The 26862-nt window shown below is 48.4% G+C and overlaps 1 protein-coding gene across 3 annotated transcripts in view; it reads left to right on the top strand.

Moving 5' to 3' along the window:
- Asap2 (ArfGAP with SH3 domain, ankyrin repeat and PH domain 2) overlaps positions 1-26862 on the top strand; it is a 148225-nt gene that overhangs the window by 47815 nt on the left and 73548 nt on the right. For all 3 annotated transcript variants that reach the window (XM_055625310.1, XM_055625301.1, XM_055625319.1), the window contains exons 2-3: positions 8202-8274; positions 24840-24985. In XM_055625310.1, the coding sequence (XP_055481285.1) occupies positions 8202-8274; positions 24840-24985 (219 nt within the window). The remainder of the gene's footprint in view (positions 1-8201; positions 8275-24839; positions 24986-26862) is intronic.

Raw genomic sequence — 26862 nt, 5'->3', positions numbered from 1 at the left:
AGAGAGACAGGTATCTCTTTAGCACGTCTTCATTGCTGCCTGTTATACTGTCTTCTCCAAAGACATCCAGGACTGCTTTGCCCCATTTTTTGTTTCTTTGTTTTTTTTGAGACAGGGTTTCTCTGTGCATCTTTGGCTGTCCTGGACTTGCTTTGTAGACCAGGTTGGCCTCAAACTCACAGAGATCTGCCTGCATCTTCCTCCCTGAGTGCTGGAATTACCGGCGTGTGTCCCTGTGCCCGACTCTGCCCCATTTTATTTTTTGTGTATGTGTACTGCTCTAAGCTTGTGGTCACAGTTACATGATGTTCCTCAGAAAGAACACATAAAACACAAATATGACAGCTTGTGGACAACAGGAAGGCATCTGTGGGGCCTGTCACGCTCCACAGGATGAGGAGTAGAGGGCAGAGCCAATAGTGTGTGATACATCTGACTGTGTCCCCAGGCAGACCCACTGCCTCAGGAATGCCCTTAGTTCTGAGGTCTCAGCGGAGGGGAGGTATGAGATTGCCTCCCTCCCCTGTCACCAAAGTGAAGTTTATGTGGCTTGAGCCTAGTTTCCTGGGGAAATCGGAGGATCCCATTGTCTTGAGGGCATAAGAAGATACAGAAGACTGACCTCAGCCATCATCTGATGCTCACCCTCCCAGCCTCTGTGTCTGTCTCTGCATCAGCACAGCCAAAGGGCCTGCTGTGCCAGTCTCCATTGACTGTGTCTGGGATGGTGTCCCTTCAGTAATGGCTGGGCATCCTCTGAGATGATACCCCCTGGCCCACACTTCTGCCATCACTCATCTTCTGTCTCACCTCTGCTCTTGCTTTCATCTGCAGGGGCAGCATGCAGGCTGTGCCAGCAGCCTCTACATGCCACCCGTGTGTGGCCGCTGGGCAACCTCCTTGCCAGCGTGCTTTCCTTACCTAGACTTCTCAGGCACTCGGAGGCTCTTTGTCCCTTTCAGTAACCAGTTGTGAAGCATGGCAAAGCTTCGGTTCATGGGCATGTGTGCCCTTTTCTCTAAATAGTGACTGTAGTGTAGTCTAATCAGCAGTTGAATCTGCCCCCGTCAGTGTCTGCAGGGAACAGCTGTTTTTGAAAGTTGACAAGACCAAAGCTGGTCCTTGTTGACCCATCATTTCTACCCAGGATGTGTGGGACATCTGGAGGTGGATGTGTTCTTGCCCTTTATGGGTTCGTTCCTCGAGTCTCCATCGCCTTCAGCCACAGCGGACTGCTGCCGAGCCCCTAACAGTTTCTGCATAGCCAGTAGAGATCAGCCCTGGAAAGGCAAATGAAGACACTAGGCTCCCTCCTCCCCATTGTGTCCCAAGCCTGGAACCAGTGCCATGTGCAAGCAGAGCCCCAGAGCAAGCAGAGCCCCAGAGCTGCTCTGCTGGGGTTCTGCTGGGCCTGCTCACTTGACTTCTTCATCGATAAGTGTTTCCTGGCTGCCCTGGGCCTCCTGTGGTTTCATACTTCATGAGCCCTCAGACCTGGTGGCCTCTGTGTCCACATGCAGAGAGCTTTGGGGTGAGGTTTCTGCCCACAGGCTGGGTTAGCTCACCCTCCTCTGCATCCCACAGAGCTGTTTTCACATTAATCGTTTATTTATCCTTAAATAAACGAATGCATAAGTACACCCGGGTAAATCTTTCAAAGGGTGCCAAAAATTGAGTCTCTTGGCACCATTTTCTACCTCTCCTCCGGAGCCACGTGATGGCTTCCTGTACTGCCTCACCAAGGATTCTCTGTGTTTATTTTTGTATGTGGGAATACACAGCTTCGAGTATTGCTGTTTCTTTGAGTACTGCTGTTTATTTTGCTCCTTCCACGTATTTTTGTGGTCAAAAGTAAACAAGTCTTCAATGAAAGAATGAAAAGGAGACAAAGTGTAGAATATTGAAGTCCTTTTCATTTGTCCTTGTCTAAACTTTAAGCATAGTGAATGCACCTAGGCTAATGTGCTTTCAGTTTTTTGTTTTTCATTTTTTCCTGTCTGAAAGAGCCTCACACTATAGCTCATGCAGGTCCTTAAAATGGCAGCAACCCCCCTGCCCCAGCATTCTGCATGCTGGCATTTCATGCCTGACATGCTTTCAGTGTGAGTTGTGGATGTGTGTTTGTAAATGTGTGTTTAATTGGTTCATGGTGAAGCTGGCTCATTCTTCTTTTCTACTTCCTGTGATGAGATTAAAATAGTTATAATTTCACCTGCTGTGACATACTTGCTTGCGTCTTGTGTATATGGGGGTGCGGGCTGTCCTGCTGGTTGAGCTGAGTTAGGGGACAGCTGGTGTCCTGTGCATGCAGTGTGGTCAGCAAGGTGGTGCTCCAGGATGGTAACACCTTCCTCTGAAGGTGTGCTCACTGGTCAGGCTGCGCTGGGAACGGGGTCCTACGTGTAGAAGCCATGACTATCACAGACACGGCGAGAGTGTTTATTTCTCGTTGCCTGTACTCCGGTGTCACTTGAATATTAGGTTAAGTCCTTCAGTAAGCTTGTGGTCTTGCCATTCATGGCACAGTGGTGCATCTACCTTTGCCTTTCATTTTGAGTCTTTACAGCAAAGCATTACATGTGTTGTTGTTAATATTTTTGTCAAAACCGTTTGTATTCTCTGTACACAAAGGCTGTTCTCTCATTGCCCTGTAGCCCTCTTTGGTACAAATGCATAGCCGTTAGTCTGAGTTAATGCCTCTTCCCCTCCCCCAAAACAGACTTGTGGGTTTGTCCAGTTTGGGGCTGTTTTGAAGAGCTGTTTTGTGTGTATCCTTGGGTTTAACTTCTGTGTCATTAGATAATAACTACGTGACCCCTTCTAGCTTGTCCTGAGGTGCACACATTTCACACAGCGGCGATTTGGCTTGGGTCTGAATTTGATCTTAATTTTAAACGACACCTGCTCTTCTCCTGGCCTCGCTTAATTCCCAGAAGGAGGTAGGCCCATTATTGCCCTGCTTCACAGCGAGCTCATGGCTGCTGTGCGGTTATGTGCTTCCCTAATGGCTTCTGCAAATGTTTGCCACTGCCCTCAATGCACCGAGCTCTGCCATTAATGTTTGCGTGACTGTCCTGGCAGAGCTGCCCTTGTGTGTGCTTGGGTTTCTAAGCTGGCTTTCAAAACTGTCATTTCCTCTCAGGTTGGCCCTTTATAAATAGAGTGAGGGGAGACGGGGTGGGCTAAGAGGGAATAACACAGAGGGGACCCAGCTCCAGCAGGGGACTGTGGTCTGTAGGCCTTTTGTCCTTCAGATATCATCTTTGGGTTCACACAGAACCCAAAGGAAGGAAATTGGCCCTTTCCCTCCCATGGCTCCATTTAAGATCCCAGGGTGCTGGACCAAATTGATTCTGGGCTGGTAGGACATAGTGCTTCTAAGCCAGGGCTGAAGGGACGGCTGATGGCTACAGGAGGGATGCTTTGCATGGATCGTCCAAGTCAGAGGCAGCAAACTTTTCCTGTAAAGGGCCAGATGGTAATTAAATAAACTCCCACAAATATTTATAGTGAAATTCAAAACATAGCTAATAGTCAAGGTCTGTGATTGAGAAAAGTGGGATTGTTTTGAGAGCTGAGATAACGTTTTCCTCAGCAGGGTGAGCCAGAGTGAGCTTTTCCTCGCCCATTATCACATCCAACCGGACATGTCGACCCATCAAAACCATTAAGTTGTGACCAAAGAAGAGGTGGGGCATCTTTGGCTTGTGGCTCATGGGTTTCCCACCCCTAAGCCAGACCAGTTCCTTAGACAGACGGTGGAAGCTGCCCCTCCACCCAGCCTGTCATCAGGATGAAGGTACCTGTCTACCAGGGTGGTGGGACCCAAGAGAAGGTGGACTGATGTACCCTCCACAGAGAAGGCAGTGTGTGCCAGGGGATGCTGGTACTGAGCTATGGAACAAGGAGGGCCAGGCCGCCTGGGTGGTTTTCCTGGCTCTGGGACAGGCCCCTCCAGTGCACAGAGGGACTTTCAGGGGCAGAGGAAGAAGAGCTTGATGACATTCTAGCACCATCAGGAAGCCTATAGGAAGGCAGCGAGGCCTTCGGGAGTGAACTGTCAGTGTTTGTCCTTTCAATTGAATCCCCTGCAGCTTGGGGCAACCAGGTGTGAAAACACAGCGAATGGGGATGTGGGCATCTTTCTAGTGGTAGGTTAGCCATGACCCGTACCCTCAGCTCCCTTTCCCGGCTCACCATCTCCAGTTACCCACTCCAACAGTTATTTATTTTCCTTGGAAATATTTGAGACACATCCCTACAGTCTTGTTTGTGCAATAAATTTAATCTGTTAAGCTTGTTTTACAAACGAGAGGTCAGTTTGAGTCCGGCCCCCTCTGAGTTTATAGGGTTTGGCCAGACATGAGCTGCACACCAGGCCAGCCCTCTCTGTACGTCTTTATTGACTGACTTTTATAGCTCTTCGTACTTGCAGTTTGCCCACACACTTTGGTGTAGATTTTCTGCCTTTTCCTTCCAGGTTTGAGTAGTTGTGGAAGGAGGGGTGTTGGGAGGTGAGTTCCAGTTAGAGGCCTCAGCCACATTGCAGTACATTTGGTGTCTGGAGACCACCGAAAGCAGTGTTATTGTTCTCGCTTTGAGGTTTTGGCAAAGCTTTTTATAAGTCATATAAATATAAGACTTTTTTTTTGTCTTAATCATGTTAATGTCTCCTGACTGGTTTAATCTTGATGGTCTATAAATACACTCAGCATGGAGGGTGCATTTTTGAGTAGGGAAGGAATTACTTTTCCCTCGTGTGGCTTTTAATTATAATTACCTCTGCTACCAATCGCCACACTCACCTTCACTCCAGTCTCTGCTGAATAGACAGGGAAAAGCAGCAGCTAGCGTTTGTTTATCTACTCATTCCTGAGGCAGGAAACAGCTTCCCTTCAACAATAGGGACAGGACTCAGATGGAGGCGTATTTTTATAAGACTTCTGTGCTGGCCTTGATAGGAAAGGGCTGTGCTCTCCAGAGCACTATGTGGGATGCTGTCCAAGCTCAGCTAGTTCCAGAGTGCCAGCCCCTGGCACCTCAGTAGACCACCACTGCCAACCCCTGCCTCTGAGCATGCCTGAGCTACACTCCATGGACACAGGTGTGCCCTGTGCCCTGGGTTCCCAATGGGTAGAGTGCTTAACTACCTGAGAGAAGCCAGCTGGTAGCTGATTACCTAGGAACCCAACACCCAGAAGGAGCCTGACTGGTTTCTGAACCAGTGTGGCAATAACCAATTCCTTCATCTTTGGGTGGCCACTCCCAGAATCATTTCCTGCCTGCCTGCCTTTAGCAGCCCTGAGGTACTGCAGTCCACTCCCTCTGTGGTCAGGGAAACCCTGTGGCTTGATACTGAGTCCCTTTCCTTGGCAGGCTCTGTGGTGTGCGGTGGGGCAGGAATGGGATGTGAATGCTGCGTCAGGCCCTGGCCTCAGAGAAGGGCACTGGGGAGGGCGACAAGCAGTGAAAGTAGTTTTACGGGCATTTCCCAGAGCTCAGTGTGTTCAAGTGTTACTGGGTGTTTGCTTGGTGATAGCCACGGAGGTGGTCAATGCAGGTGACTGTACAAGGCGAGGCCTGGGCTTCTGCTCTTCCAGTACCTGTTTGTTTGTGGAGGTGTTTATCTTTGGCTGGATCCTTGTTTTGGTTTCCTCACCACGGCATCTCCGCTATTTGAAACCCTGAACAAGCACAGATGCTGTGGGCCAACTTTAGATGAGTGGTTAACACTTCCCATGGAGGGATGTCGGCTGGAGGATCTGGTACCTGTGAACCAGCCCATGAAGCTGGGGGTCAAGATACAGGAGGATATTCCAGGGAGAGAAGGCCATTAACAGTGTTAGGAAGGAGAGGAAAAGTTGGGCACGTGACAAGCAGTTCACTGGGATGTGAGCCTGGAGATAACCAGAAGTGAAGGTCGCAGTCCGTGGATGAGCAAGGAAAGCTTGGAGCACAGGGGGAATTCTACAGCTTAGTTGAGCTGGGTGTATGGGTGCCAGGAAGCTTCCCCAATGATCCGAGCTGCTGTGGAACTTTTGCTTTCCGCTTCTCTGTTTCCCCTCCTTTCACACCTTGCACTCGGGGAAGCTTTTCTGCAAATGTTGCTAAGTGACTTCCAGACAGCCCGGCCCTGCTGCTTTGGGTATCCTGAGGAGGCTTGGGGGAGGGTGGTTCTTCTTGTTTGCATGCAGGTCAGATATTGTTCTGGTCAGTTGCAGAGACTGGCCGGGGCAGATTCTTCAGCAGGAGACCTGGACTGCATGTTTACTAGATGAAATGTGTTTTGCAGCAAGGACCTGTCACTTGGGATGAGAACTCTCAGCTGTGACAGCACACTGATTCATGTCTGTGTGTCAGGCTCCACTCCCTGACACATGGGCGGTGACCTTCAGGAACCAGTGTTTCTGATAAAGCCTGAGCAAACACTGCTTGTAGGCTGGATGACTGGGGAGGGCTGGGGAGGCTGAGAGGGAGAGAGTTCCATGCAGGTTTCTTTTTCTGTTTCCAAATCTCCTTTTAAAGTAGTTCAAAGGTCAAGAGTGGATTAGAGATGACCACCCCAAAATGATAAGAGTTCACTGGAGGAGGTTAAGGAGATGGCTTAGTAGGTAAGAGAGTTTGCCATACAAGCTTGAGGCCCCGAGTTTAACAAACAAGCAAGCAAGCAAACAAACAAACCCAAAATAACTCCAGAGCCCATAAAAAGCCAGGTATAGCCATGACCCCAGTGCTGGAAGATGGGGACAGGTGGACCTTGGGAATTAGATGGCCAAACCAATTCTATCCCTAGGGAATAGGGTGGAAAGTGATGAAGGAGGACATCAAGTGTCCTTTTCTGATTTCCGCTGGTGTGCAACCCCCTCCCCTGCAGAGTGATCCCACATAAAAAGCCAGGCGTGGTAGCAGGTGCCTGTAACCCCAGCATTAAGGTTGTGGGGATGCCAGACAGGAGGCTCTCTGGGCCACATACACTTAAAGTCTTTCCCTGTGCATAATAAAAGCTAACTCATTATAAATTTTTTGAGTCAAGGCCAGCCTGAGTTATACAGTGTAGCAAGGCTTTCATTAAAACAACAAACAAACAAAGCAAAGCCTGTGATATAGGGATTGATTGTGATCCAGTTAAGGGAGAGAAACACAGTGATTAGATAAGGACATTTTTTTTTTCACTATGTCTGGTGCCTTTTGATCATTGTTCCATTTAAAAATGTCAGCTCCAATCTCATCTTCTCTTAACACCCCAGAAAATACCCATTGTGGCGTCAGAACTTACAAAGGCTGGTGCTGGAAACAGATTCAAGAGGCTGGGCTTTTTAGTGTTTTTAGATGACAGGTCACTTCGGTGTTTTAATTAGTCACCACCGTCAACCACTTACTTGGCCTCACTCTCGTGGTACCCAGATGGCTCACTGCCCCTGTCACAACCATTTAGACGTCTTTTGATCTACTGAGCTGTTTGAGTTATGGGAAAGTGTTTGCTCTGTTTCTTTGAGGGAAGCTTAGCTGTGAATAAATTCCCGGGTTTGATGAGTCACTATACATACTGTTGAACACCTACTATGTGCAGACGTAAGGGCCACTTACTGCGGCCATGTGATGGCTGCTTTGGAAATACTTGCTGAATGTTAACCATTCGAGTGTTTGTTTAATCATTCAGCCTTGCAAAGCTGTTACAGCTGGATGCTGGAAGAGAAATGTGAGGCTTGGAGAGGATTAGGAGCAAGCCTCCCAAACACAGCTAATAGCTTCACAAATCCAAAGCACCAAGGTGCGTTTGTGTGGGGCAGGTCTGACTCTGTGACTTGGCTGTCTGTCCTTGTTCTTTGTGGGGGAGGGGCACTTGGTATTCTTGAGACTGCTCTTTCCTTTCGGGTGAGGGGGCAGACAGGGCCTTGGGGACAGCCCAGATGTGGTAGAGCCATCTGCCCAGGTTCACTCTCTTCTCTGTAGAGTGCTGTGTCCAGCAGGTGATGGTGCTTTTCAGGTGCCTGAGATGCCTGAGTTGGTTTTCTGTAAACCAGTCGAACTGCTGCTCCGTATGCTTTGAAAAACACTTCTCCACCCTAGGCAAAGACTTAACCCGTAGGAGCAAGCCTAGGGGCCTGGTAGCAGGAACTCCAGAAGGTTCTCACTGCTGCTGCTTGCAGTTATGGCCTATGTGCAAACGGGTTCTAATTCACATGTCCTCTGTGTTTTAGGCTTTGGACGTGGACCGGATGGTTCTCTACAAAATGAAAAAATCTGTGAAGGCAATCAATATCTCTGGGCTAGGTGAGTCCTCACTGTCCCTGGGAAGGGGGGAGGGTGTCTCATTGAAAATACTTTATTTAAAGGCCCGACTGGTCACCATGTGCAGTGAGTGCTGAGCCTCCTGAACTGAGCATACAGGCCAGCGACATTGGGACACCCACTCCAGAAATAGGCTTTATTTGCTTGTTGTCTAGTTCAGGGACAGTGCTCTGTCCTCTGTGTCCCCACTGCATGAGCCATCTCCATCAGACGGGGTGACAGAACTCCACTTGTTTCTGTCTCTCTGGGCTGTGAGTCACAGGAGAGTTCTCTCACCTTTTCTCACTTCTGTTATTTCCTGGTTTGGGAAGAAAATGAGTAAACACACAAGCACAATCCTCTGGTTACCAAGTAATATTTGACTGACTTATAAACGTACTGAAATAAAAATTCCCCCCAGAACTAGGGATAGCTCAGTTGCTGGAGGATTTGCTTAGCACCTGAAGCGAAGCCTGGGCTTGGTTCTCAGCAGCAGCTGGGGCACATGCCTGTGATGCTAGCACTCAGGAAGCAGGAGGCTCGGAAGTTCAGGGGTATCCTCAGCTACACGGTAAGTTAGAGAATAGCCTGGACTACATGAGACGCTGTCTCAAAACAAAAGAGTCCCTGGAATTTCTGGCTTAAAGTCACCAGGCTGCACAGATGGTGTGTGTGTTGGGGGGATGCCCTGCACAGATCCTATAAATAATAGGAAATATTTTTGAAAAGTCACCAAATGTCTGTGTAGTTTCTTTTCGAAGAAAGATGGCAGCCATCAGAAACCAGAGATAGTGATGGTGGTAGAGGCTTGAAAGAGACTGGTAGTTTCTGGAGCAGAAGGCTAGCCAGCATGTGGGAGAGCAGCCGTGCCAAGTGTGGGCATTTGGGTGCCTGTGTGTGGGCCTAGAAGGGCATTCAGTCCCCCCTCCCCAGGTGTCTGTACTGTGTCCCCTTTACCTTGTGGTGTCTCCTTTTAGTCAGTTATTGGACAGGAGGACAAGATGATGTCAGCAGGCTGTGGGTTGGGCTAGAAGCTCAGTGTGAGCATGGCTGTGGGGGCTGCCCTCTGCTCGAACTCTTAACTGCACAAGCCTCGATGGCGGGAGTCTGGAAGGCCACCTCCACTGGGGGTGTTTGCACTGAGCAGTGCTCTCCAGAAGAGCACAGTAGATGGAAATGAACATATGTGAGGAAGAGGATTTGCTAAGATTGGGTTATACAGTATGGTCTGTTTGGGCTAGCAATGGCCATCAACACACCCGAGAGGCTGAGGAGCAGCCAATGCTCAGTTCATGAGGCTGGATGTGGGAGCAGCCCCCATCTGCAGCTGAAAGCCTGGAGAATTCCAGGAGAGCTATTGGTCTTCAGTCTGAGGTAGAAGGCCTAAGAAGGAAGCTAGGTTCTGCTGTCAGGACGGTGCAGAGTAGGTGCACTCACAGAGGGCAAGGTGGGCAGGCCTAACACCAGTCAGCTTTTCCCTCAGACCTCCTCCACTGCCGGAAGTACACGCCCACTTTGGGAGTCCTCTCTGTTTCTCCAGGAAGTACTCTTACAGGCTTGCCCAGAGTCTCTTGGCTGATGCTGACTCCAAGGCCAGTTGAGGCAGTAGCCAGGGCTAACCTCCACAGTGCGCTCTTGAAGACTTAGGAACAGATTTACAGAAGAAGGTGTGCAAGACCTCCACAGTGTTCAAAATGCTGCTGCTGGGAATTAGAGGCAGTCTAAGTAATAATTGTGTGTGATGGGTGGGAGGCTCAGTGCTGGCAAAGAGCCCAAATGTCACTCTGGTCCCAGTCAGAGTTCTAGCAGAGGACAAGCTGATTCTTATACTTGGGTGGAGGTTCTCTGCCCTAGGCCCTGTCCTGCAGAATGCAAGGGGGACACTGATCTCTGTAGAACAGTCACTGTGGACCCTCAGCTTCCTGTGCATGGTGCTAACCTCGACAGCAAACTGCTCTTGTTATGAATGAGGAGGGCCCTGCAGGTCAGAGCCCTTCCCAAGGGATTAGAAGGATTCCCAAGGCCCTCCTGCTGGCACAGGGCGGCTGGCAAACCGGCTGCCTGACTGCCTTCCGTGTGTCTAACACCTTGTTGCTCCTCCGAGCGCACTAAGGGACGGGATGCCCAACTTTGTCGACAAATCCCAGATTTCACAAAATCATCTCAGGAGAATTTATTTTAATTTTTAAAAACTAGATTCACTTGGGCCTTTTGGGGTTTATAATTTGAAGGCTGCTATATGCATTGCATGAAAAGGGGTAGTGTAACTTGGTCAGAATGAAAAACGATTTTATCACGTGTCGAAAGGACTTTTTCTCGGAGATCAAAAGATTATCTTTTCATAAACTGAGATAAAAAGGAGTGACTGCAGCTCCTGTGCAGGGTGGTAGGCATGCCCAGAGGCCAGCCTCGTCTCCTTTGCCATTCCGACCTACACTGCTGTGCAGGAACCATAAACCCCATTCCATTACCTGTCTTCCTGGAAGCACTTTAGAAATAAAGACCAGAGGCTCTGCAGTGTCTGCCTGAGATCCAGCGGAATTCCCCCTTAGTCACACACAAGTCTGTGGATGTGAGCTCCATTCAGAACATGGGAAAGATGAGGGAGGCCATAGGAGCAATAGATTGGGGGCCGAGCCCAGTAGACGGGATTTTACTAGAACCACGGTATCAATGTGCAAATGTGGGTCATGAGGGGACCTTGCCTTGGTCTCTTCCGTGTTCAGGTGGTCCTGAGAATGCAGCTGTCATCCTTAGTGGACACTCCTGTGAGGCCCAGGCTGCCACACGTCTCCTGGGCTCAGGCCACCCATGAGTTTGCTCCCCATGCCCACGTGCCCATCTTTGATTGCCTCACCACTTCCTGATCTTGCCATGATTTGCCCCCCCCCCCCCTTGCATGCTCTGTCCAAAATGGTGCTGCCCTACCCCAGGAAGTAAGGAGCTCTGTTCACTGTCGAAAGCTCTTAACTGATGGGGCTCCCACAGTTCTTGGGGACTGTCTGGGTCTGTGGCCTCCCTGAGGTCCCATACATCCAGCTAACTGGCTGTGCACCCACCCATGGAAGGGGGAAGTCTTCCAATTTTATTATCTTGTACTGATCTGCCCCGTTGTGCCAAGTTTGAATTAATCATAAGGCTGTATGTCTAGATTTTTTTTTTTTTTTAAGTTGGAGTACTATCTTGGAATCTTTACTTGAGAACAAGTGTCGTCTGCTTGGAAAGTCACCTGAGGAGACCAGGCTTTCCTCTGATGTGGCTGACACTGGTCACAGCAGTTTATGGAGTTCCTTTGTCACTACCGTGTTGTGGCTCATGCTTCAGAATATATTTAGCAGAGAAGTCTAAGGGCGGTTTAAGTTGTTTTAGAACTGGTCAGAAATAAGTTAGGACATTCAGTGAGAGATTAAGCTGCTGGCCACCACACTTGGCTAGTTGCAAGCTAGCTTGGACAGCTTCTGCTCCAAAGGCTGTTGGTCCCCAAAGAGCTGTTCCTGGTGACTGATTGCAGTGCTTAGTGTCCTGGGATGGCTGCTTGTCCAGAAAGGGTGGTCCTTCTGCTTATGTTTGAAACAACAGTGAAAATAATTGAGCAGTTATGCCTGGCCTGCCCTGTGGCTTTTCTGGGCTCACCCTCCTAAGTCTGTCCTAATTTGTCAAGGGCTGGCCCCATATGACCTCTTTCCCCAGCCCCGTTGTGTCTGCTGGAACTTGGCTACTTTCATTGCTTTCTGGGCATGTGGTTATGGTCTGTGCCTTTCTCCACACTCTTTGGCTCCAGTTACCTGGGTGTGACCTTCCCAGCCTTCCCACCCCTATTTCAGGCTGAGACTTGACACAGCGTAAGCTTTTCTTGACTCCCATTTCCTCTTGCTTCTGTAGCGTGTGTTTCTGCCTGCCCGGCGGCCTAACGTGGCACACTTTCTTCCGATTTGCAGGTGGGAAGTGCAGCATGGGTCTCACTGTAGTAAGATCAAAGCATCTTCAAGGTTCCTTCTCTTGCCTGCTTCTTGTACAGGCCAGCAGCATTGCTTGGCTGTCAACCTCTTGTTTCTACTGAGCCAGCAAACGGCCAGTGGAGTCTTCTCACAGGTCACGCCTGAGAGTCTGCGCTGGTTATAATACCATTATGCCCACAGCTTGAGCAAGAGAAAGCGTATTGCCGTTCTGGAGACCGGAAGTCCCAGGTTAGACCACCTGGTAGCGGTAGTCAGGTTCGCTCGTGGGCTCTCCTCTTTGTTTATGGACAGTTTGCTCATTCAGAAGACTGTAGCCCTGTATCCTGTCTGGCCGGGAACATGCTGTGTAGACCAGACTGGCTGAGAACTCAGCCAGCCGCATCTGCCTCCACCTCCCATGTGCTACCACATGTGGCCGGCAGTTCTTTTCTTGGAATAAAGGAAGCAAGTTCTCTGGGGGTCTCTGCTCGTACGGCACCAATACCCTAAGGGGCCCTGCCCCCTAAAGCTAATGCGTTCCCAGTGGCTCTGTTTCTGCACGTCAACACATTGAAGGCATTTGAACTTGGGGTACAGTGCTCAGTCCCACAGCAGACACTGGGTTCTCTGCCTCCCTCCTTCACATTTAAGTACCTTAAATTAAAAAACAAATTATATTTATATGTTATTATTTTGTGTGTGGTGGGGTGGGGGCTGTGTGCCATGGTGCACATAGAATAACTTTCGGGATAATGTTCTGTTCTCTTTCCTCCATGAGGGCCTTCACAATGGAACTCAAGTTGTCAGGTTTGGTGGCATGTGCCTTTCCTTACTGAGCCATCTAACTGGGCCTCAAGCACCTCCATTATCTAGAACAATCCCATCTCAAATTGCGTAGCAAGTTTAGTTTATCTACTCATTTCCTTTTGTCGGGTGGCATACTGTGCTCATGGGTTCCAAGGGTTACAATGTGAGGGATGGGACAGTCTCCCTTCCATGTCAAACCTCTGAGCACTTCTGAGGTTGATTCACTTTAGACTTATTTGGTGAGCCCCCAATTAATTGATAGATTAGTGAGTAGATCCCTACTCTTAATAGATTAGTAGATTCCTAATGTCCAGATGCTGTTAACAGCAGCATATAGATGCCCAATAAATCCTCAGCTGTATAGTGTTTCTAGTCCACGTTCTTTTTGTCTGTTTTTTTTTTTTGTTTGTTTGTTTGTTTTTGTTTTTGTTTTCGAGACAGGGTTTTTCTCTGTAGCTCTGGCTGTCTTGGGCTCACTCTGTAGACCAGGCTGGCCTCCATTGCATGTTCTTAAAACTATCCCCCTAGTGTAAAAGAAAGAGACTGCTGACAATTTAAATCCAAGCGGGGTCCGTTCCGGCAGACCGTCTGGTCTGTGTGGATTTCTGTGGGTGTGTATGGAAGGAGTGCCTGAGATGTTTTGGAGCAGGGATCAGCAAACTGAGTTCAGCCACCTGTGTTTTACGCTCGTAACGGTTTTTATTCTCTTACCCCTACACGTACACAAACACTTCAGTATTGCCTCTTAGCCTACAAAGCCTTGGGTTTTTTTGTTTGTTTGTTTGTTTTTGTTTTAATGCACCAATCCTTACCTTAAAAGAACATTTCTGAAGGCACAAGGGCAGTGGTTCTCAAACTGTGGGTCGAAACCCCTTTGGCAAGCCTCCATCTCCAAAAATGATTACATTATGATTCGTAACAGCAAAAGTACAGTTACAAAGTAGCAACGAGAACAGTTTTATGGTTGGAGTCACCACAACAAGAGGAACTGTGTTAAAGTGTCGGAGCATTAGGAAGAGTGGAAACCACTGCCCTAGGTGGATCTGGTTAAAACCAAGGCTGGGTCCCACCTGTGGAGTCCCTGGCCAGACAGATCTGCTTAGAGCTTCAGTGTTTGTTCATAAAACAGTGCCCCAGAGTAGAGCTGGTCTTTGAGAAGTCCACCTTTGTTTATGTTTTCTGGGCCAGAAAGGTATCAGTGTGTCCCCTGTGTCTACTGAACATTGGTTTTCTTATGCCAAAGCAAGTGATGATGCTCTCTGCTGGGAATGGCTTTTGTGGACTGTCTCATGAACAGATTTTTTTTTTTTAAATGCTGGTTGTTAAGAAACTCTTTCTGTAGTGTTTTCAACCTAGTGGACTTCTACTTGACTTCTTAAAAAGATAAACAAACCCTGCTTTATGTTTATTTTAAAACTCTTACTCTTTAAGTTTCCCAAGCTCTGTCTCAGCGTAAAGGTGTTTTCCTCTATGCTGGGAAGTTGAAGCTAACCTTTCATCTGTGGTTGACACATCAGCGGGCGGGAAAATTCACCTCCACCAAGGAGGAAGCAACAGGAGTCTTCATTTTCACTTCTAGAATCACTGCGGTGGAGCGTTCTTAGGGAGAACCGGGGTTCTCTTTACCTGGAATCTGAAGGCCGTCTGGGAAAGTGTCACATCCCCAAATAGAAAGGGACAGAGGAAGAAATGCTCATTTTAGCTGCAGCTTTCACTGTCTTCCACCTACTGAAGAAAATGAGCCTTCATGCCCCCCGCGTGTGTGTGTGTATGTGTGTGTGCGCACATATTCACACCCCCATGAGCAAGACAAGACGTTAGAGGACAATTTGTAGAAGTTGTTCTCTCCTTCCCCCACGTGGCTTGGTGTGGGCACTGCCACCTGCTGAGCCACCTCACCGGCCCTGTTTTGAATAAGAGGAAGCATGTAATATCGTGGGGACCAAAGTTTTATTGCATGTTAAGAAAGCACCACATCTGGTATGGTTTTCTAACTTGTACATAAAAAAAAAAATTAATCACAGTCCTTCTAAGTTGGGGGCAAGAATACTGGAAAGCTGGGACTCTGCTACATGGTTGTGGCATTGAAAATGGACACACGGAATTTTCAGAACTCGACAGGTGGTGCACATCATTGAAATCGAAATCTATATGCAGAAGAATATTCTTGCAGAAAGATGCTCGTTGTTATCATGCCGGGAAAACAAAAACCAAAAAGCCAGCGTCTCATGGGACAAAACCAGGGTCAGCTGCTTTGGATGGTGGGACTGTTCAACTGGAAGGAGAACACTCTATGATGAAATGCAGGGTATAAAATCTATGCACACAATTCTGTTCTTAAAAAGAGATAGCACATTGTAACATCATGAGATGGTATATACTGGGTTGACCTTCATAAACTTGTTGGCAGAGCAGTAATGATAGCAGAAGTCACATGTTTATGTATTTGCTGTGGGCCAGGCTGTGGGCTCATATAAATGTCAGCCTTGTGGCAACACTGTGAGTTGGGTACTGACCTTTGGCTGGTGAGGTAGCTGCAACACAGATAGGGCTTGGTGAGGGTATGCAGAAGAGGAAAGCATCCTACATCAGCTCCTCCCGAGCCTGGCAATCCCGCTGAGCAGTCTGTCGGTGGTTCTGGCTGGTCACCAGTTTAGTATAAGGCAGCACATGCCACTTGTGCTAGAGGTGAGTCTTGGGTGCCCCCAGGGCAGTGTGAGTTCATTGAGTTATAGGCTCCTATGAGTCTTACTTAGGGACAGAGGAAGCTCATTTTAGAGAAATGCTGAAGGAGGACCTGGGACTTTCTGTTTAAGAGGGGAGAGGACACCCATGAGACAGGGTTTCTCTGTGCAGCCCTGGCTATTCTGTAACTCCCATCTGTAGACCAGGGTGGCTTCAAACTCAGAAATCCACCTGCTTCTGCCTCCTGGGTGCTGGGATTAAAGGCGTGTGCTACCACCACTCAATGACTTTTTTTTTTTTTTTCCTAAGAAATGGTTTTAGGAGAGCATGTTTTGACTCAAGCACAATGGAGAAAGTAACTGTGTAGCTGCTCCTTGGAAGGTTCTGGCAGCAGGTTGGAGAAGAGGTGCTGACAAGGGATTGCAGTCTGAAAGTGTTTCCAGTTCCAGGCTGTGGCTGCTAGCTCATTGTGTCTGGTGCTTACATACAATGACTGGAATGCACACAGTGACTTGCTGAGGGAATCCTGTCAGCAGTGATTGGCATGTTAATCACAGGAACAGCAAGCCTTCAGCATTGACCTGAGTCAGACTTGTGGGTATAGGTCTGATTTATGGGAAATGGAGGCTCATCATACCTTGACTTCTTCAGTCCAGGCTTAATAGGATATGAGCATCCCCAACTTCTATATAGTAAATGTGTCTGAAGCAGTGGTTCTCAACCTGTGGGTCGAGACCCCATCGGGGTCCCTAAGACCATCAGAAAACACCAATATTTGCATTGTTTAAATGCAAGTGGTAAAATTAAGAGTTATGAAGTAGCAATGAAAATTTTATGTTGGGGGGGGTCACACATTAGGAAGGTTGAAAGCCACTGGTCTAGAGAGACAATGTAGAATACTCCTGTGAATTTTCTTAGTGCCTCTGAGAGCCAGAAGGTAAAGAACCATTGGCCATGCAAACTGTTCACTTCCCAGGTGGACACTGTCACCCGGCACTGCATGCCTTAATGCAATGTGTCGGCCAGATCACCGTGCAGAATCCCAACCCGTTTCCTCAGCTGGCAGATGTGGCAGAGGAAAGTTCCTTCCCTGTTTGGTCCACTTGCCAGCAGTGGCAACTGTTGAGTGAGGCTTTGGACTCTTGACTTGTGAACGGCTATGACTATCTCTCATCAAACCCCAGGTGTTGTCCTGGCTCCTTGGCTTGGAGGTGGGGAGGGGGGATGGGAGGGCTTCTTGCCAAGTCATCGTTGGAAGAGATGGGAAATGTACCCCCCGGTTGATGAAATAATAAAATCAAAAGGAAAGAGGCCCGGCCGGGTGATGGTGGCGCACGCCTTTGATCTCAGCATTCAGGAGGAAGAGGCAGGCAGAGCTCTGTGAATTCGAGGCCAGCCTGGTCTACAGAAGTGAGTTTCAGGACAGCCAGGGCTGCACAGAGAAATCCTGTCCTGAACACCGCCCCCCCCCCCCCACAAAAAAAAAAAAAAAGGAAAGGAAAGAGACACAAAGCGGCTTGGGTAGAAAAGACATGCTGTGCTGTGACTGATTGCCTCACTTGGCCAGCCCGAAAGCTTCCTCCCGCAGAAGGATGCAACTAGATGTAAAATTTGTTCCTAATTGCCTGAAGTCACGTGCAGCGAAAGTTATTTCCACTCCCGACTTTGGCCACGGGACAGCAGGGAATTACAGGCCTGAGGACAGCTGTCTGCTGCGCCCTTACCTGGGCTCAGAGCAGACTCTAGCCAGGGAAAGTCCCTGATGAGTCACGTGCTCTGGGCTCATCTTCAATTGAGTCCTGTCCTGGCTTCTCAGGAAACCCCCAGAAGCCTTTGTGGCCTCCGGTGCTGAAGGATTTCCTCTTTTCCTACAGTGCTGTTCCTGCCTTGTGTGTTCACTGTCACCATGGGTTGTTTTTTGTTTTGTTTGTTTGTTTGTTTGCTTTTTCAAGACAGGGTTTCTCTGTGTAGCTCTGACTGTCCTGGAACTCGCTCTGTAGACCAGGTTGGTCTTGAACTCTGCCTGCCTCTGTCTCCCAAGTATTGGGTAAAAGCTACCTTGGGATGTTTCAACACTTTTGTACTGACAGATTCAAGCTTTACTCATTGTCTTGTATCTAAGTTTACCTCACCTCTCTCCAGCTTTTTTTTCCCCCCCATTTTTAAAAAATCAAGATGTTTGGATATTATTTTCTAGCCCAGGTCTGCCTGATACTCGCTAAGTAGCTCAGCCTGGCCTCCCAGCTTCGGCTTCCGCCTTTCTAGTGCCGGGATGATAGGTGCGAGCCACATGTCTGGCTTCCAGGCCGCATTGTGTGTGTTTGTGGTGTGTCGTCAGTGTCAGTGTGCCTGTGGAGGTCATCAGGGCATCAGGTGTCTTTCTCTGTTTCCCTGCGACAAGCTTTCTCACTAAACCTGAAGCTGTCTCTTGTGGCTAGGCTGGCCAGCCAGCGAGTTCCTGCCTCCTAGTTGTGGGGCTGCATGGCTTGCGTGACCATACCTGGCTTTTTACACAGGTGCTAGGTATATGAACGTAGGTCCTTGTGCCTGCAGGGCAACCGTTTTTACCCATTGAGCTGTCTCTCCAGACCCCCCATTCCCCACCCCTCATCCATCTTCTTAACACAGATTTTATGACCCTTTAAATTACCTTCCAGCTCTTTCTATTACCTAGGGAGAGTACTTCATTATCCGGTCCCAGGGGGCCCTCCACCCGCTGCTGCCTCTCTCTGCCCAGGCTCTGCATATGCCAAGCCCATGACTTTCTGGGCACCATTTCTGTTTCTAGCCTTTGTGTTTATGCAGAATAGACTTAGTTGAGCCTTAATAATCTGCAATAGAGGCTTGCTCCTTGAGGGCAAGGCCTGTTATAGGAATCTTTGTTCATTAGTACCATAGGCTTCCCACATGACCGGGGCTTAGATGATGGGTGCTTAGGAAATCCAGAATGAAAACGCACATGAACACGAGCATGTTTTCAGGACCCATAGCCTATGTTCTAAGGGGACAGAAACCAGCAACATGACGAACTTGTGGATGTCTCAGCACTGCACCCTTCAACTTGACTTCCAATGTACCGTGATCAGCAAGAGTTTGGAAGAGGTAATTGGCATTATGTGACCTATTCACCTTTCCTCTGAGCTGTCCCTGATAGTACAGGATCATTAATAAGGCAGGATCAGAGGGTACCCAGAGACCACTGGTGGTGGTCAGTCCACGCCTTGACCGTTGCCAGAGACCTGTGTTGACCACAGACAGACTCAGTGCGTTCCAGGGAGGCATCTGTTTTGGAGTTTTGGAGTGGAAAGAGCTACAGGTGTTTGAGAAAGTGCAGGGTTGGAAGGGAGTGTCCTCCTGAAGCCAGTCTTGCCAGAGATCTTAGCTAGTGTTGTCTCTTCCAGGGAAAGTTTTGAGAGAGAATGACAGGCTACAGTGATCTTTCCTCTCTTTCTTTAGAGATAGGGTTTCTCTATGTAGCCCTGGCTATCCTGGAACTCACTCTGTAGACCAGGCTGGCCTTGAATTCACAAAGATCCACGTGCCTCTGCCTCGTGAGTGCTGGGATTGAAAGTGTGTGCTATCACACCCAGAAAGACTGTGATGATTTTTAAGAATTATTTTTACTTTGTTTATGAGTGTTTGCTTACATGTATGTCTATGTGCCATGTGTGTTCAGTGCCCACTGAAACCAGAAGAGGGTGACAGATTTCCTAGAACTGGAGTTAACAGTCCTTTGTGAGCCTTCGTGTGGGTGCTAGGGTATGAACCCGGGTCCTCTGGAAGAGCACCCTGTGTGCTTAACCGCGGAGCCATTTCTCCAACCTTGGCTGTGACAGCACAGGCATGGAAGGCTAAAGTGATGCAGCCGCTGCAGCCAGAGTAGCGTCTTCATGTTGTTTTCTTACTATGAGAATGGCTAAGTTTGGCCTAGAAAATCCAGTTGTGAGTGTAGCTAGCTCTCCTGGTGTGTAGAAACAGAGGGGGTTTGGTGGACTGGCACGGTGGTTGGTTCATTTCCTCAACTATAAGACAGCATAAAGGAAAACTCCAGAAAGTGTGAGGTCTGTTGTCTGGCATATAAAGGCAGCAGTTTGCTGAGTAGTTGCTGTTTGTTTGTTTGTTTTTTTACCCATCATTCCTTTTGGTGCATTTCCTTCAGCCTCCTTCCTGAATCTTATATTTTACAAAATTGAGACTGCATGTTTAATTTTATGTTCTGCCCTTTTCAAATTGGGTCTTCTGTCCTCCATTCCATGTGATGATTTAATAAGCTGACCCCAGCACTGGAGAAATGGCTTTAGTGGTTTAAGAATGTATGCCATTCTTTCAGAGGACTTGAGTTTGGTTTCTAGTACCCACAACTGGGCCAACCATAGAACCTGCTCCAGGGAATCCAATGCCCCCTGCTTGCCTTTGTGTGAATTCTCTCTCTCTCATACACACCCTTCAAGGGCCGTTTTGTAGGTGTGCTTTCCCTCGTCTAGCTCAGCCTTGTTGGCACTGTGCACTGTTTCCATTTCCAGCCTGTAAATCATCTTGTATACACTGCTCTGTTAACCTCGGCCTTTCCCTTTAGAGCAGCGGTTCTCAACCTGTGGGTCCTGGCTAGCAGAAAATGCATATTTCTGATGGTCTTAGGACCCCCCCCCCATACATTTATTTGCATTGCTTTTTCATAGCTAACTTTGCTACTGAGTGGTGTCTCAGTTCCTAAGACTACTGGAAATATGTGTTTTCTGATAGTCGAGACCCACAGGTTGAGAACCACTGGTTTACATGGACCCTTTGAAGCAGAGCGTGGACATGTTAAAGACCTTATTACAGATCACTCAAGTCATCAGCTGGAAGGTTACTCTTAGTGCCTCATCTGGGCCTGATCCTAGAAATGAATTCTACAACCGGCTCTCCCCTGGGACAGGAAATGACCTATGAGAAAGTGAGGTCACCTCAGTTTACCTTATTCCCTTAGAAATTGTGCACTTCCGGTTAGATCTGAAACTGGTTGATGTGGAGGGCTGAGGCTGTGACCTCTCCTCTGGAATGTTGTTCTGTGAACATGTGGTGCACGTTTGAATATTAATTATGTTGTCTGTGGGGTGTCTCACAGTGCTGCTACCGTGGAGGGTGAGTATCTTCTTGGATGCTCCCCCCAGCTATCTGGGTGGCTCGAATGGGCCACATCAGCAGGTGCTTCTCAGCCAGAAGCCAGGTAGCCCAGCCTTGTGTGGAGCAGGGGCTTGCAGTGGCCCTCGGGGTGATGAGGAGGTTGGGGCCAGGTTGGTGTATGAACTCCCCACTGGATTTTCTTTTCTCTTCGGTGGTGGCTCTTTGAGCTGTTGGCTTGACTGGAAGGGCGTGACCTTTGTTTTAGCCAGCAGCATCAGGCTGGGAGGCAGGAAGCTACAGGTCTGCTCTGGCTTCCCAGGCTCACTGTTGCCGATTTCTCTAAGCCCTGACTTGCTCTCTGTAGAGGGGGGGACTAGGGAAGGTCCTCTCTCAGCATCCTTAGAAAGGGACAGGGTAGTGAATATGGATGGACAGGGGATACATGCTGCCTGGTTTTGGTTTCAGTGTTGAGGGCTGGATGCAGGCAGGAACTTAGAAAGAGATGTTAACAGCCATCAAATACACAAGCTTCTCCAGGGCTCACAGGGCTTCACACTTCCTTGTCTCCTCTTGGTGATTCATACCCATCCTTGGGACCTTTGTCCCACATGTCCCTTCTCAGTGCCTTTTTAGATCAAATAATTTTTCTTAAACCACATCCCCCCCTTTCCTGAGCCAGGGTTTTTCTTTGTAGCCCTGCCTGGCCTGGACTTGCTTTGTAGACTGGGCTGGCCTGGAACTCACAGCGATCTGCCTGCCCCTGCCTCCCTGAGTGCTGGGGTCAAAGGCATGCGCCACTGAACTCGGCTTCAATCACATTTGTGATTCAGTCAGGTAAGCTGAAAAGCACAAGACAAAACCTAACCCGCGCCTCTTAGGCTTCCTATCTGCTCGTGTGTAAAGATGTCATGATAGGTTGCTGGATGAGTGTGTCCTCGTTCATTCGTCTCTTGGATAGATTGGATTTCGTGCCTTGAGGTGTGGGAGATGAGAACATGTGCAGAGAGAACTGGCAAGATGTGGAAACTTATCCCAGGGTGTTTCCTGCAGCTCAGAGTCCCATCTTCCAGAGCTTCCCCGAGGAGAGAGCCTACGAACTGGAGCAGAATATGTATTTGAAGCAGGGGGAGGTAAGAGAGTGAGTGTCCCGTAAGACAGATCTCAGTTCTGTAAATAAAAGCCGAGAGATTCATTTTGGGATCTTTCCAGAAACTCTATTCCCAGGCTATTTATTTTAGGTTCCTATTTTAAGGTTTGTTTTTCTGGCAAAAGAATGATAAAGGCATTGGAGTGCTCTCAGTTGTTGGAAGGAAATTTTCCAACTTGGATGATCGGGAGCAATCAATTATCATGCTTGCAGGCGAGCTGGCGGTTCTCACAGTGGGCACTGCCCCGGGCATCCTAGGAAGACACAGAGATGCAGAGCATACAGGCTGGAGTGGATGCTTCCATTGATTTGAGTTTATATGAAGGCAGTGCCCATCACACACACTCAGACACAGACACAGTCTCTCTCTCTCTTCCTCTCTTACACACACACACACACACACACACACACACACACACACACTCGCATGCGTGCGCGGGCGCGTGCCGAGTGGACATGGCTAGCACCAGATATGTGCTGTGGCCATCAGCTCTGGGCTGAAACCATATTGGGCCTTGCCTATGTTTTAACTTTGAAATAGTTAAAAAAAAAAAAAAGTTTTATTTTTTTAAATAGAAGGGCCTGCTCTTCATAATTCACCACCTGTGTTGGACTTACACACAGAGATAGGGATTATTGACCTACCTGTGAAATGGACCTTAAAGATCTAAAAATTGAGTCCATTTAGTTTTAGCAAGGTAAGCTATTTTTGGTTGTTTTAAAATGGTACGTATTAACTGCGTGTGAGAACGTGCACGCAGCAGCACACATACAGAGATCATAGTTCCGCTTTGTAGGGTCCATTCTCTCTCTTCACCCTCATGTAGGAGCTGGGAATTGAGCCCTGGCTGTCAGGTTTGCAGAGATCACACTTTTCCCCTCTGCTGAGCTGTCCTGCTGGTCCAAGGTCAGCCATTTTTGGTTGGAAGCATCAGTGTGTCAGAGAAGGGAGGAACAGGCTGGGGAAGCCAGACATAGGTAGGGCCGAAGCCCAGCCGTGCCATCTGTAGTGTTGTTTCCTGGGACTGACCAGGATCAGATAACCATTTGATCTCCCTGCGCCCCAGTTTCCTAGTGTTGTACAGGAAAGTTTGACAGGTAGAAAAACGTGACGGTCTATACTCCATATACATGTCCTTTGCCGCTGTTTCTGCTCTTTGTGGTATTGGTTGTGTGTGCTGTGTGTCCTTGCTCTGCATTGCATCCTTCTATATTCTGACGCCAGAGTCCGGCAAGTAGCTGTCGTTCATGAACTGGTAGAGTAGGTTTAGTGAGGATGACCCTTGCCTGTCATTCACACAAGCGCCCACTGGCAGCCACAGAACTGGAGCCCACATCTTCTGAGGGCATCTCATATGATACCAACATAATTTAAGAGGGTGCGTGCGTGTGTGCGAGCGTGTGTGTGTGTGTGTGTTAATTTGCCTACTTAATATAGTCTAGAAATTTAATTTTCTAGAATTCCTGGGCCTGTTTCTGGAACTTCCCCATCCCAGTGCTGATAAATGAACCTTGGGGCTCTGTACATGCTAAGTAAGCAGTACCACTGAGCGCCATTTAGAGCCTGGAATGCTTTCCAAAATAAGAAGAGTGAGGCATCGAAATTTAATTTTCTCCAGTGTTTGCTAGATCAGCTTCAGCATCCCCACAAATAGGCAGGTGCCAGTGGAGGTCAAGGATGTGGCGCCTCTCTGGCGGTGGGTGAACAGATCATTCATAGATCAGAGGATTGACTCCGGGTTTAGGGCTGCCCTTAAAAGGGACTAGTCCCTCTGTTGGCAGTTGTAGGCCAGGCATTGGCCTTAGGGAGCAATGGTTCTACGCTCCGGAGGAAGACGACTACAGAGGGGCCTTCAGGATCATTCACTGATGAGACAGTCCGAGTTTGTGGACCATCTCCACCTGGCAGGGTCTATACTCTGTTGTGCTGTGCATTTTCTTGCTCAACCTCATCTGGTAGGGCATTGAATTTAGTTTCTAATCTAGACAGAAGTCCAGGAAGAGAGATTCATGTGAATGAAAGTTCAACTGCAGGCTGGCTGGTTTCATTTGAAAATGCCTGCCTAGCAGAGGGGGAATTCAGTGTTCTTACTGTCTCCTCGAGTCAGAGATCTGAGTGGTGACTCTGACTTCTGTAGCTGGTAGACACCGTTGTATGACTTCATTTACATTTTTATTTCTTTGGACATGTACTCACCTAGTCCAGACTTGCTGTGTAACCAAGGATGACCTGGGCTTCTCCTGCCCAGACCTCCCCAGTAACAGGATTACAGGTTGGGCCACAGCACCTGGTTCGGGTGGTGCTCCAGGGCTTGGTGCACACTAGGCAAGCACTCCACCAACTAGGCCACTTCACTGGCCCTTCTGTGTAGAATCTTGATGTTCTGGACGGGTGGAGCCACTGAGCTTAGAGGCCCAAAGGCTAGGTTTCTTACTCTTCAGGCTGTTCTCTTGAGTCTGGTGGTAAGAGGAATGAGAGTTTGCTCTTTCTGTGGCCTTATACTCGGTGCAGACAAGTATAGCCTGGAGTTAGCGTCTTCTACATTTCTAAGAGGGGGCTGGGGCCTCTCTCAGACCAGCAGCTGCTGCGGTGGTTGGGCTGAGAGGAGTCTGGGTCGCCATGGGGCAATGGCATATTTCTGAGGGTCTTCTGGTGTGCTGTAGACTAAGGGAACCTTTCCCTCATGTCACTGGCTGTTTTTTGGGGCATAATGGTTTCATTTTGGACTAGTAATGGTATTTCTGCTTCCGCAACCTGACTTTTCTTCAGTGTTTCATTCTGAGGACGTCCTCCATGTTTGATTCTGGGGAGTGTGTTTGGTCTTTGTGACTGAGAAGGACCTGCTTGGTCGGTATATTAATGGCCCCTCCGCTTGCTCTTACAGCACACGTGGAGAACGAGGAGCAGTACACCCAGGCTCTGGAGAAGTTCGGTGGCAACTGTGTATGCAGAGATGACCCAGACTTAGGAAGCGCATTTCTGAAGTTCTCTGTGTTCACCAAGGAGTTGACTGCACTCTTCAAAAACCTGGTTAGTGCTCGCTGTGTGTGCAGTTACGGTGTGTGCAGGGGCTGGCCAGGATAGCTTGTTCTCTGGCTCCTGTGGAACCTAAAATTATTAAAAAAAAAAATTATATATATATATATATATATATATATATATATATATATATATATATATATATATATATATATGTTTGTGTGTGTGTATACATATATATATTCACAGTGGGTAAATTTGGAATAGTTTACAGTTGTGGTTTTTTGTTTTTGTTTTTTCCTTTAATATCACTTTAACTTGGCAGGTTGGAATGGGTAAATTCAGTTATCTTCTTAAGGGCCTCTGACTGGTGTGTTCTGGGTGATGTCTAGTATACTTTCCTGTTGCTGTGAAGAGGCTCCATGGCCAAAGCAACTTAGAGAAGAAAGAGTTCATTGGGAGCTAGCTTATAGTCCTAGGGGGTTAAAGGTCATGACCATCAGGAGGGGAGCATGGTGATAGGCCAGCATGTACCATATGAGGCAGAGAGAGAGAGAGAGAGAGAGAGAGAGAGAGAGAGAGAGAGAGCATCAGCTACTTGGAAGGATTTAGTTCTGCCAACTGGGACCAAGCATTCAAATATACTAGTCTATGGGGTCCATTCTAATGCCACATGACTGTAGGCATCCAGATTGGTACTATCTAATGAATATACTTCAGACTTAAAAGGTAATCTATACTTAAACAAACAAACAAACCATCCCTATACACAGAAATTACCATGGATATTTAAAGAATCTCAGGTCAGAAAGAAAGGCTTCGTGAGCGGGTAGAAGCTGTGGCCAGTGCTTGGTAGCATGGGGCTGAATCAGGCATTTCTTGTGCTTGGTGGCTCAGTGCCGGCCCTGCTGTGGGAACAAGATTCTGAAGAAGCAGGCGAGAGGGCTGTTTGTGATCCTGCCCTGGAGATATCCCAGCAGTTCCTTCCTGTTTTTCTCCCCAGCTTCTCCTAAAGGCTCCAGAAGGCTAGGTCAGGACTCAGTCATGCTCTCTGTGGAGGTCACAGGCAGCAAAGTGTTTTCATTTCTCCTCTCAGCTCCTGACAAGGGAAGAAACAGCTCATCTGTGGGCGGGAAGTGGGGCATGGAGTATATGGTTTTATTACAGGAAGGGCAGAGAGCAGGATCATTTCAGCTGCTCCCCCCCTTCCATCTTCTCCTGAAGATACTTCCTTACAGACAAAAGACTGTCACTGTGCTTAGGTTGGTGGTTTGCTTATTTGATTTAACGTAAATGAATTTAAAACCTCTTGGAGAACGAAGGGCGTGGAGGGCCTGGAGTTGCACAGCAAGCTCACAGCTAGCTCAAAGCAGCTCCTCTCCCCAGCTTTTATTTTCTGTAAAAGCAGGAGGCGAGCAGGGCAGGGCCTAGGTGCTGTGTCTGGCACATTGCCCACCGCGCTGTGGTGAGTACCATTTGCGGCACTTAAAGAAAAAAAACAACACCGAGTTCAGTCGCTGTCAGACTTTGTTCAGAGTGGAAGTCTCAGTGGGCAGGACAGGGTAGCATTCCTGGTATGGCAAGTGTGCGCATTGAAGATACCCTGTTTCCTTCGCTTCTGCTGGCTGCAGTGCGGGAGAGCTTGTCCCACCACCTCGTGAGCATGGGGTGCATAAGCTAGATGATCTGTGGGGCCTCAGCTGGGGTGAGGGACTGTCTTGGGGTTCAGATGAGGCCCCACAACCCAAACTCATGAGGCTTTTCACCATTGACACCCAAGGAGGCTGCTTGCTGGTACTTGGAGGGACGAAGGACGGACCATGAAAGAAAGCGATGCAGGGGAAGGTGCAGTGGTTAGACAGCCTGAGGGCTGGATGTCCTGCCAGGAGCACAGCTTGGTGAACCTGAACAAGTGGGAAGGGCTTGCG

The sequence above is a fragment of the Psammomys obesus genome, unplaced genomic scaffold (assembly GCF_907164565.1).
Source record: "Psammomys obesus unplaced genomic scaffold, mPsaObe1.curated_primary_1811, whole genome shotgun sequence".
Classification (NCBI taxonomy): Eukaryota; Metazoa; Chordata; class Mammalia; order Rodentia; family Muridae; genus Psammomys; species Psammomys obesus.
The sequence above is the reverse complement of the archived record's forward strand: the minus strand, read 5'-3'. Positions and strand labels throughout refer to the sequence as shown.